The 12,747-nt window shown below is 40.1% G+C and overlaps 1 protein-coding gene across 1 annotated transcript in view; it reads left to right on the top strand.

The window, feature by feature from the left end:
- Positions 1–1,194: 1,194 nt before the first annotated feature.
- LOC129367002 (xylosyltransferase 1-like) overlaps positions 1,195–12,747 on the top strand; it is a 95,497-nt gene continuing 83,944 nt past the window's right edge. The window contains exon 1 of the mRNA XM_055041182.1: positions 1,195–1,591. Within this exon, the coding sequence (XP_054897157.1) occupies positions 1,268–1,591 (324 nt within the window). The 5' untranslated portion in view covers positions 1,195–1,267. The remainder of the gene's footprint in view (positions 1,592–12,747) is intronic.

A 12,747-nucleotide genomic window follows, 5' to 3' on the forward strand; every position in this document is an offset into this window, starting at 1 on the left:
ACCTACTTTCTTCACTGATGACTTGACAACGTTAAGCTTTTGTTCCACCAGCATTTGCCCTTAACCAGATGTCTTCTGTTTTTTTGTTTTGTTTGTCACCGTTAAGTGTTCCAGATGATCAAACAGATGTTAATTTCAGAAAAGACAAGCATAGGCTACAGACTAAAATTATGATTTCTTATATTGAGGGAAAAAAAGTTATCCAAACCAAGCTGCCCATATGTTCAAAAGTAATTGGCAGCAACGAAGGCCAGAATGTGTTTGCAGTAACTGGCGATGAGTCTTTTCTTGCATCGCTGTGAAGGAGGTTTGGCCCACTTGTCTATGCAAAGCCTGTTTAAGGGAATGCCACCGCATCCCAATTGGATTTAAGTCCAGAGCCTGACTCGGCCAAGCCAAAAATGTTCATTTATTTTGTTTTGTTTTGAAGAATTTAAAGGAGGAATTGCTGGTGTGCTTCATTGTCCTGCTGCATAACCCCAGTTCACTTGAGACTTCGGTCAAACTGATGACTGGATATTGCTCTTCAGGACCAGACAATAAGTCATACAGTTCCACCAATAACATCAGGCAGAAGTTATAAAGGAGCAAAAAACATTTTAAGCAGCTTTTTTTTTTTACTCGGGTTACCTTTGCTTGATGATCTTGTGGAAGAAATGCAAGTACAGAAGCAAGCTGTAAGAAAGAAAATACTTTTGACCTGACTGAAGGTTTATTGGGGGGGAAAAACCTATTTTTTGCAGTTTAGCCCAGCAGAAAGTTGACTGATATGAATTAGTAAAGCTGCCCAAGGCAACATAATAAGGCCAGGGACCCCACAGTCAATGCCTCTGTTGACATCAGTTAACTTGTCTGTCAAGAAGCCCTACAGGCCCAGTAATTCTGCAATTTTCTGCCTTCTAATAACGCAAAGTGAACATTTCCATATTTGCAATTACCTGGACGTATGCGATATTATCCAAATTCTCCTTTTGGTAGATTAAAACGTGGACTAATTTCCGTCTCACGGAGATTGAACTGGAAGTGGACTCCGAGCGCCTGGAGCATCACTTCTGTCGGGTTTCACCACACGGTGGCCCCCCAGTCTCTCCTTCCCGACGCTCCTCCTCGCCTCCACCGCCACCATAAAGCTCAGCCTCCCTCCACTAACACCACCTCCTCCTCCTCCTCTGCCTCCCTCAATACTTCCACTCTTCTCATCCCGTCTCCCCTGCTCGCTCAGAGCCACAGACGCTCCTCCAGCTCTGTTGCAGCGCGGCGTGCGAACATGGTCGGCGGCGCCTGTGCTCGCAAGCTGGCTCGTCGGTCTCGGTCCGCCCTGATCGCAGCCCTCACCGTGCTGCTGGTGCAGACCCTCATCGTGTGGAACTTCAGCTCCCTCGACTCCGGCGAGGAGCGAGAAAACGCAGGCTCCAGCGTGCGAGAGAAGAGGGACCGGGTGGCGGGCAGCAGAGCCGCCGGCAGCGAGTACCTCCAGCGCGGAGAGCAGCAGCAGCAGCAGCAGCGGCGGCAGCAGCAGCAGCAGCAGCCCGGGCAGCGGCAGCATCTTCCTCCGCCGGGGAGGGGGACGTCTCGCCACATACAGCAGCCGGTAAGACAGCAGCGCTGTGACCGTGTGGTCGCCTCTTATGCTCGGTGTGAAGGACCTGATCGGGGGAGGAGGGGAGGATGCAGGCTGGATAAAACATCTTCGGCTTAGATCCCTGGTTGTTTTTTTTTTTAATTTATTATTATTATTATTTTATTTTTTTTTGTGGAGACAATCGCTCTGCAGGGCCTCTGAATAAATTTTTGATCGAGCATGCTCCCTTTTAGTCATCCAGTGCGTCTGTAGAATAAACGGCAGACTTCCTTTCTCCATAGGAAAAAAAAGAAGAAGAAATGCCAAAGCAGAGTGAAATCAGTTCACTCCAGGGCAGTGTGTTTGCAGGGAAGGGCGCAAAGGGGAGAGAGAAAGGGGAAGAAAAAAAAAATCCTTTCACAAGATAGCAGCTGTGAAGATGCCTGGACAGCAGAGCCACTGTCTGGGGTTGTAGTCTATACCTGTCAGGGTCTATTTGGTAGTTCAAGTCAACAGTTTATGCACCGCTCAGCAGCACTGTCTGGGCAATGCCAAACTGAAACACAACCTAATTTGCAGGGTTGGTTTTGATGAGTGCAGAGGAATTAGAGTCCTCAAGGAAAATATGAGGGCAAATCTTCATACATATATGAACAAATCAGCTAATACTGCAGTTTCTGCTGGGCTTTAAAAAATCTGTTAGCTCCATCCAGTCCATTGACTTTTGCTGACTTGTTTTTAATTTCCTAACAAGTTGTTTTGCTGCAAATTGCATAAATTTGGGCTGTTTGGCTGTTTTGGATGAAATTAATTTTTTTCTTTAAGTCTTTCATATGCTTTGAACATGAAACTGAGCAGTCTGTGTCCTTTCAATTTGTTGGGTCCTATCACTCATATCATAATGCTGTTCTTTCCTCTTTCTTTGCAAGTTGATGTCTATTTTATTTGCATATTTGAGATAGGTTAAATAACTCTACTTTTTGACAACTCCAGTTCTCAAAGGTGGAGCTGAAAATGAATTGAACCCAGGGGGCTAAAAGTCTCCGGTCCCTCCGGATTTCCAGTACTGGGTCTTAAATTTGGTCAAGTAGTATGTTGAATATGGATTATTCATTTATTGCTTCATAGTTCATCTATTTTTAGCAGTAAATCAAGCTGGTTTATTGGATGCTGCCTCTCTCCCTGCTTACCGCTTATCTGTGTAATCAACTCCAGAACATAAAGGAACTTGTTTCATTCAGCAAATTTAAACACATGTTAAACATGTAAGAGAACTAAATATCTGGATGCAAATAATTGAACTGTTTTGATGTATTGCTTGTTTCTTTGGTCTCATTTTAGTTCTGGGATATTTCCAGTGACATTTTGTAACGGCGCATTTTATTAGTTTTTAAATTCCTTTCTAGTGGTTCCTTTATGTGCTGTCTTATTTGCCAAAGCAAACTTTTAAAATGATATTTTAGGATTCAAAGGTCTTTTTTTTGTTAAATAAGGAAAAAATTTAAACAACTAAATATTTTGGCAATCACAGTAGAAATGTTCTCTGTATGTCGTTATAAGCTCAGTAGACATGTATGTTACACTAGATTGGGCTTCAAAAAAGGAATTTCATTAGTTAGTAAAACAATATGTAGCTGAGTATTTAACTTGTTTTGACTGTTTTGTAAGTTAAGCAATTAAAGGAGTAAGCTGTTTCTCATAATTAATGATATCCTTAAATATAAATAGTACATGTCACAAAAGTTCTGAAAAGTTTCAAAGTTAACTTACAGAATCTCTCAGAAACCCTGTCATTCATTCTAATGTCTGTTTTATTGGCATTTAATAAAATTGCTTAATGATAACTTGTAGACAGGCTCCATTGAAATGTTAGCATCTGTACAATAGACTACCTTCCTTAAATCTAATGAATTTTTATATCACATTATTAAAACATCACTTCTAGACTGAAAAATTAATTGTATTTAAGTGACATGCACCTCTGGCGCCTAGGCCACATGGACTCATACGACCCGCCACGTACAAAACAAGATGGCCGCATACAAATCACATGCTCCACACAAACACCATTACAGTTTTAAACTCAACCAGCAGCACTCGTTTTCTTCCCCAGGCTTTACAGACAAACGCAAGAAATGAAAAAAATTATCCGATCATACATCAGACTTGACATTGCATCCTCAGATAACCAAAGTACGTCTGCATTACTTCTTCTTGCACATTGATGTAGATAAAAACTTGAATCATAACACAGGGGACAGCGAAGAACCAAGTGATACTGGCGACAGGGTCATCTTAGGCACCAGAGAAGCGAAGGCTGGCCAGTGCGGTCTGACCTAACAGCCGAGCTGCTGTAGATCGGGTTACTGATGAAGTTAATGCTGGTTCAGATTAAAAGCAGTCAGATAACAAAGTGCAACGCAGTTTGTTGTGTATGGCGTTACATAGTGGTGTGGATTTATCTGATACACCAGTCCACTCTTCATTCGGATCTTGAGGGAAATCAGGAGAAATTACAGGACATCAGGGTGTTGTTATGATGCGCTGCATTGAATTACATGAATTACATAACAGCAACTCCAGATCAGTCACGTTAGAACCTTTTCGTGCTGCATCCGCACTAACTTATCCAGTTGCGTTTTGTTGTTAAATCACCTCTTTTCATCTATTAGATGTGGGCGCTTTGGTCATCGCAGAACATCAAATTGTCAAATCTCTTTGTGGCTGAGAGAAACCAACCAGGCTTTGCCATGTCAATATCAGTTTCTTTCAGATCTGATCTACCGATTCCTGTCATTAATTCTAGGAATTATATAAAGAAGGAAAAAATGTGGTTCATGTTCTGTGGTAAATATAGTAGTTTTGAATGGCACACAAATTGAAGAAAATTCAAGATTACAGAAGATGTATGCGTCAAATTAACGCATACATTAAGTCAAAACTTGGCTGTTTGACTCTGGCGATTGATTAATTTATCTCTAATACAATTTTAATATGTCACTTTCCAACAATTTACGGACAATAAAGGAAACATTGACAGATGATTTATAATCTGTACCTGCTGATCTCTAATCAGAGCTCATCAACAGGAAATTAGCCGATGTTGATTTCTGACTGACTATTGGAACGTCTCTAACAAAGAATTTAAATTTGCACTGATACGAGCCCAGAAGGGGCAGATTAGACGACTCTGCACTGTATAGTTCTGTAACCTCCACATACCTTCTCCTACCTAATCACCGTGTTTTCATTCCCTCTTTAATTATGAGATGCATGCATGTCTGAGTGCATCTCTGTGAGTTGGCAAGGCCGCCTTGCCTTGTGTAAGACTGCCTCCTGAGTGCCAACTGATGCTATATGAGGCCATGCATCTGAGGAAAGTTTCTGAGCAATTCGATCCAGAACAGAATGAGCCAGGAGCTAGACTTTGACAAAAGGCACCATTTCTACACGATAACTGGTGTTACATGGAAAAATTATGCAGATCTTCAGATGTGTCATCCCAGCAGGCAGAAGCCACAGCTGTCATTCGAGCGTATTTCTTGTTTTTTTGTTGGTGTTGTTTTTAGGGAACTACTCCTTGAAGTGTGTGTAGAGTTTGTGTTTTCACACATGCTTTGACTACCTGTTGAGTATTTATCATCCCCTAAAAGTTCCATATTTATTAATTAGCCTGTCGTCTTTATTCTCACATCCATTTGTTACAAGAGTTAATGTCACAATTGTTATTAATAGGCTTGTAAGGGTGTGCGTGAAGAAAGAGAAACATGCCCTCAGCAGCAGATTGAGGAAAAGCGATGAAAGTCTACACATCTGGCCATCAGCATTTTCTTTCCATCTGTCCCAGCACTCCACTCACATTCTGTCATGATCCCCCTCTCCCAGGCGTAGCAGGAGCTCAGGCTCACTCCCATTGTTAAGATTTCTCCTCTTAGTCATGGTAAAACGTGCAACATTACCCCTGATGTACATGTTTTCCATTGCATCAAGTTTTCCAAATGGTCTCCTAGGGCAGTAAAGGCATCATCAGCCATCTGCTCCATGTGAAGTTAACTCTTCTTTTTAACTGTTTCTGCAGTATAATAATGACACATGTCTGCCTTAACTACAAGCGACTACAACTTATGATATTAGGAAGTTTTTTCTCATGCCACAGCACACTCAGCCAGACACTTATAAGGTGAAGGATTTGTCTCAGAGAAGAATGGCTCATTGACTGAATCCAGAGAAAAACCAGCACTGTTCTTTGAATACATGCAGATTTTTGTACCTTATTATTATTATTATTATTATTATTATTATTATTCTTCTTCTTATTATTATTATTATTATTGTACCTTTTTAAGATCATGCCATAATATGACAGAGGGAAGTATATCCAGAGTTTGACTAGATTACTCAAAAATGTTCATTTGTATATTTAATTTTCTACCTGCATTAGTATGCTTGAGTTCAATAAAGCTCACAAGCTGATGGAAAGACATTCGCCTTCAGGATTTCCATTATAGGTCAACATCAGTTTCACTACCATTACCATGTTTGACTGTTGATATGAATATTAAGAAACACAAACCTAATGGTTCAAAGATTTATCACTATCTTTGTAACTCTTTCAACAAAACTTTGTTTTCAATCTGTTCATGGGTTTGTTTCTGATTTGGACATCGTCTGTTTCTTTTAAATCTTTTAACCTACTTCATGTTGTCAGACAGGTCTTATTATAGTTATTGATTCTATTGGCCTGGTGCTAATCCGACCTGGGTGTGGTGATATGGTAAATAATTCCTCTTCATCATATACTACACTATGCTGTGTATTTTTTGAGTGAAGCTCTGCTTGATCCCGTTCTAGTATCTTATGTCTTCAGTGGCTTTTCCCAAGTGGCTACAAATGTCTGAACAAAGAGCAACGGAAACCGCTACCACGGTCCTAAACTGTTTCTTTAAGTCAAATAAATGTGACACACCAACACCGGGGACAAGTTGCCAGAGAAGAAATTGAGAAAATAATATAAAAACCATTCATTTTTGAGAATAATGTGATTTTTTTTACTAGTTAAAGTCAGGAAGAAATATGCATGATGCCAACAGCTCAGTGGCCTGGTAAAATCCAGCCCCGTGTCCTACGCTATTTGCTTCATCCAGAGGATCTGGGCTCTTGGCGACTGAGAAATAATTGTTCGGTGGAGGCGTGGACTCTGTTCAAATGTTACTCAATCATTAGCTATTGGCTGTGACATGTGAAATGTGTCATTTGATGCAATGAAGCTTACCAGATATCGCCTGAGCTGTAAACAACCATGTTCCACTGCAAAGCGAGAAGTCTCGAGCTGAAAGAGATGGCTGTTGATGTTAATTCAATAGTTGGAAGCGTTGCCAGCATGGACTGAACGGCTTCATTCACTTCCTCGGCTGCCATTGTTAAAACTACAGGCAGACTATGATTCTAAAACGGTGCAGAAAACATAAGCCTTCACAACTTCTCCCGTTCTTTTGTTCTACCTACAGAATCCAAGTAGATGGGAAAAAGCTCAGACTGCCTGTGAAGCATCCTCTTTTTCCTGTTTTTTCTCTTTCTTCTCTGTGCTTCCAAAAATATTTGGCATTCTTGACACTAATTTGCTTTAGAAAGAAAGAAAATATACTAGATGTTAAATATTACGTTGGCACACTTGTGCTTAGAATCTATTAGCACACTTATATTTTGATGATGACACTTAATTCAGATTTGTTAGTGATATTTGCTGCAGAAAAGAGATTGTATCATCAAATAGCCTCCATTGTGAGAGTTGAACATACTGAACAATTGTATCCATCAGCCTATACTGAAAAATAAGAGTAAAATAGATTCATGGATTTACATTTTTAGGCAAATAGAACTCATAGGAGCAAGTGTCCTCAAAGACTGACAAAATTAACATTAATAGATTGATTGAAAGAACCTAACATACAAGGATTATTGTTAGTTTTAAAAATGCATAGTCTACATTCAATGCTTCAATAACCATTTATCCTCAAGCCGCATTCACAAAATGATTCATCCCGGTATGTCTGTGATCACAGCACTGAGTCACGCTGACAAATGCATATACACCATGTTTCCTCTAAGAAAATGATCATTTCGGCCTTCCATGGGTAAATTGCTTTGGTCTACTGTGTGAATGTCCTTGAATATTTGGACTTTCATGCAACAGTTGTACCGTCAAATTACATGACAGTAAGATGTCTCATGTGTGATGTGAAAAATCTACCTTTTAAATATGTACAATCAGTTTATATTTCCCGTCATAATTTCAGTTAGCACCAGAAGTTAAACACTTGATAACAAAAAATAGTCTCACAGAAGATAGAAAGGTTGTAGTGTAAGTACTTTGATCTCGGCTTCACAATCTGTCTACCGCTGAATGAACACTCCCAAGTGCACACACAGGTTTTCATCTGTCCCATTGTTTCTCTGGATAAAATAAAGGTAGGTCAGGTTTTAATGGAAAGTGAAGAACATTATACTGCTCAAATGGAGTATAAAAATATTGAATATTGTTAGACATGAACTCAGACTCCAGCACACTTTGGTTTTCACAGTACAAAAAAGTCATAGTGAGATGATTTTATTGAGTTAATTAGTGTTACGCTAATAACAAGTTGATAATACAACAACAATTTAGTATATAAAAGAAAAACCTCAGTGATGTATTCAGCAGCATACCCAGGAGCGCAGTAGCGATACACTAATCTCACGATATGCGATATTCTGCTCACAGTACGATATTTGTTGTGATGTTGAGCAAACGATACAATTTGTTTTTTACTTGTGAAATTGTCAAAGAAAGTTGAAGTTTATGCAAATCAGTTTAGGAAGGAGTCCTTTGAAAACTACAGACACTACATGGCAGCAATTACCAAAAGTCGTGACTGAACTGGAGGAAGGTTCTGTGTCTGCTGTTCGTCAGTTCTGTAGATGATGACGATGTAAGTCCATAACGATGTGTTTGTTTTGCATTGTTGTTCTGCACGAAAATAATTTGTCAGCTCGCATTTGCTAACGGTGTGCTAAATGCTACTCCTCTGTCTAACCTCGCAAACATATTTTTTAAAAAAGGTTGCATTTGTGCAAAAACATAGGCTTTGTGCTGAATTATTGTGTTTTTGTTTCTGCTTTGGGTTAAAGATGTAAGATTGTACTACTCTGTGTTTGTTTGTAGCCATTTTGAGGAGGTGCTAATGTAAACACTGAGTTAGGAGGGCTTGGCCAACAGCTCATTCGTAAATTGGTGATGGACAGGTTTTCAACTCGCCATGATGCAGAAGCTCCAGTTCTGCTTCGCGCTTATCAGTTAATCCTACAACAAAACGTACTGTCCAGCATTACCCAGGATGCATTGGTGATTATGCAACAGCACATTTCTTAAGGAGCTCAAAACAGGCAGAACTGATCAGGTGAAATCTCAATATCTGAGAATAATTTTGTGTATTAGATGCTATGAACATGCTTTGTACAGCCCACAGACATATCCCACAGCTTGTTCAAGGAAGCATAATATAGTGGACCTTTAATATCACTTGTTTTACTACTGGCAATAATAAAATTGACTCTTATTTCTAAGATTTTGGGAGTGGACGGCTTATATTGTCCCCGATAAAGCCAATTTAGAAAATGTTTTAGCATTAATTATAATGAAATATTGAATATTTTGATAACAACCCAAAAAATACTAAAACGTTTTCCTCTGGGTGATTTAATCATACAAGTATAAGGAACAATATGGATCCCAAGTTGCTGTATTTCTGCTCAAGTCTGAGTTTATGCCATCTATGCTAGAAGATGCTTCTTCAGAGTCAATTGTAAATTGAAATGAATTGACATCTTATCTGTTTAAACAGACAGCATTAAACTTTGTTTGAGCGTCCTTATCTGCCTTTTTGCCCAGCCAACAAAGGCTCTGTGGTTTGTGCACGCCCACTCTTCCACTGAGGCAGAATCTGAATCCTGCAAACAAAGCCTAATATTAGGCTAATCATCATTCGTCTCCAATTATTTGAGCAATTTGTTACTTCTCACTGACGGTGGCAGATCCAACCTGTGCAACGTAGTTCACTAAAGTGAAACAAAAGCCCGCCATTGTCTGGTGTGACATTTTTAATGGTGTCATTATTTAACGGCCAGCGTTTTCATTTGTCGTGAAAGGGCTTTCATTCACACTGTAATAAAGCTACTTCCCCCCACCCCCCATCTTCTCCACACGTCAAGTCCACTTCATTCTCACACTGCCATTCCTGGGGTGCCGTTTGTTCCTGCTCTGCTGCATGCACCAGTCACTGTCAGCGCTGGGTTTCGTAATACATCAAAGCCACTCTCGGTGTGGTAATTGGCATTTAAATTGGCTCTCCCAAAAAGTAAATCGTTCAGACGTGAGCATGAGCTGTTCTGCTTTAAACAAACCTTTATACACACATGATTACGGCCCTGAAAAAACTCCCGAAGGAGACTGATTTAAAAACTCTTAATGGCCCAATCTTTACAACAATAACGTGTTATTCTGCAAAAAAATCTGCAATAAGGAGAAGAGTGGAGTGCAGCCTGCCCATCCATCAAAACCGTATTGTGATTTTTAACACAGAGAGCCTCTTTTTCAAGTGCCATTAGCCTGAGAGAGAGGTTGGGAACATATTCAGATCTAAAGGAAGAAGTGTGCACCTGAGAGACTTGAAAGAGACTCCCTGAAAACCTAAAATACTTTCCTGCTGAAGTGTAATTTGTACACATGTCATAGTCCTTCGTGCCGCAACAGGAAAAACATTTTATCATTACCATAATGCAAAACCCCTGTCATGTTACTTTGCTAAGCCGATGCCACTAATATGAAAACTGTCAGTGTCGGCGTGGAATCCTGAGTGTGTGAAATGATGTGCAGAAGAGCACCGACGGAGTATCCAAAGCAACTCCAACACAACAAGCCACAGACTTCCCTGCTAAGCCCATTGTGCAGCACAGGTGCTGAATGGACTCTACAGTGCACCATGCATGCATGCCATCTGTTCGCAGTATCGGAAGACTCCTTTTTCCCGTCTTCCTCCGCTTCTTTGCCGTCATTGTGTAATGAGACAACAGCCATTCAACAGGTGTTACGCTGCTGAAAATACTACGCATGTCTTTGCAAACAGAAAACACAGGGGAGTGACTCACACAGTCCGGTCAATTATATTGACTCCCCGCCTGGGCGATGAGAGCGGAGCAAGTTCCATTACCATATTATGGTTAATAGGGCAAATGGATAACTGCAGCATCGAGTTAGGAGCAAAAACTGTGTGTCGAGGGTTTAACGGCAGAGGGTGTGTGCAGTTATTCTGCTTGGATTAACGTGGTCTGTGTTGCACATGTGAGAAGGACTTCTGCTAGTCTTCTTAGTTTGAGGTTTTTTTTACAAATAAATTGTGCTCGCCATTTTCCAGAGGAAGAAAAATATGTAAGAGTTTTGGTTTTAGCAGAAACTGTGGAAAAATGTGATTTTACAGACTTTATGTCCAGATTGGAGAGTTATTGAAGTATTTTCTAGGTCTCCATAAATATGGAACAGGAACATGAAGTAAAGAAAGGTATTTTTGAGCTCCATATGGAGTTACTATGTAACTTCATGTATATATGGAGAACGGTGTTACTAGATTCTGGAGAAGACATTAAGGTTCTTGTTGTCCATCTATTGTTTGGCACATGTTCTCTTGGTTCTTGTTCAATTTATTTTAACTGCAGTTGAAAACATTTGAAAATGGATCAGTAAATCAAGAGCTTCCTCATTTAACTTCTTCTTTCTCGCCACAGGAATATTTTCCTCATTTACTCTGGAGAAAGATTCTGCCATAATCATTAACCAAGACACTCAAGATGTGGAGCTGCACACAAAGTTGATTCATACTTGTCTTTGCAAAATGAGTGCATGCAGCAGTGATTACTTGGATGAAAGGTTCGGTAGATCGTTATAATTCATTTACCTTCACATGCCAATATGTTTGGCCAATTGAGTGGGACTTTTGTTCTCCTTGATGCACAAATTGTTCATAAGTTGTATTGACAGAAATCCAAAGTTTCATAGAATGGAAGGAGAGGAACCAAGAAATTGTTGCTGAAACATCCTTCCCCCGTTGTCTTCTGCTTAACCCTTGCTAAGGTAACAGAGGCTACAGTCTAAGCTGAGAACACAGTTACATGTTCTGCTAATTTCTAAAACCCTACCAAGACAGGCACACTACTATGCTCCAGGTAAAGCCTCATCCCCAGTTCAGAAAAGAGCACTCCATGTTTTCTGGCTATCAACTATGACCTCAGACTAAAGAGGTCCTGACTCTAGTGACCTCTCTAGTGAATGCTACAGGTCATGTTGTGGCCGGACTCCTTTCTGGTGCTTGTATGACTGAAGCAGGAAATAGTTTAGTTTTGCTTTCCCTTGTGCAAAGCAACATGCTCACAAAAATGTATTTAAAAAATGATTTTTCACAGATTGTAGATAGGATAGAATGTGTGGAAGAGCCACAAATTCTCCAGTATTTTTCTCCAATTAAGTCTTAATGCTTTTTTGTGCTTCAGTGCATCTGTGTGCGCTCCAACCTCAGCATGGCGCCTTTCCTATGAATGATCTGTAAAAATCAAAGATCGTAACTATAGTTAATTTTTATCCTCTCAAATCTACTTCAACAAAGCCCAACATTTAACACCAATTACATCTGCATTCCTCTGTCCAATATCCTCTGCGAACAAACAGCCAATCCTCACATGATACCAGCGCAGCCATGTCTCCTGCCTCTTACTTTCCCCATACATACACACACATCATCCGCGACCACCGTTGCAAATGGTTTCATTCTCCGATACATTATTAATGCATCATCCAGATGAATGAACCTATATTATACTGGGTGATGACAATATTCTCGCAGGTAAGAGGCTTAGCAGACAGCCCTGGAAGACACACACAGAGGAGATAGGAGGTATAGTTGTTTGGGCTTTTGGTGGTGAAATGGAAATTTACATAAAGATCCATTACTTAGTGCAGAGCTAAATGGTGGCCCAAGAAATATTTGGAGCATGGTACGGTATAAATACAAGGATTTTAAGTTCTGTCACGTAGTTCCTGCTTTATGGATGAGCTGGCAGGAGATTCTCACAGTGTGAAAAACCTCAGCTAAAAATATAAG

Source organism: Poeciliopsis prolifica, unplaced genomic scaffold, assembly GCF_027474105.1.
Source record: "Poeciliopsis prolifica strain line A6 unplaced genomic scaffold, Auburn_PproV2 SCAFFOLD016, whole genome shotgun sequence".
NCBI classification, from domain to species: Eukaryota; Metazoa; Chordata; class Actinopteri; order Cyprinodontiformes; family Poeciliidae; genus Poeciliopsis; species Poeciliopsis prolifica.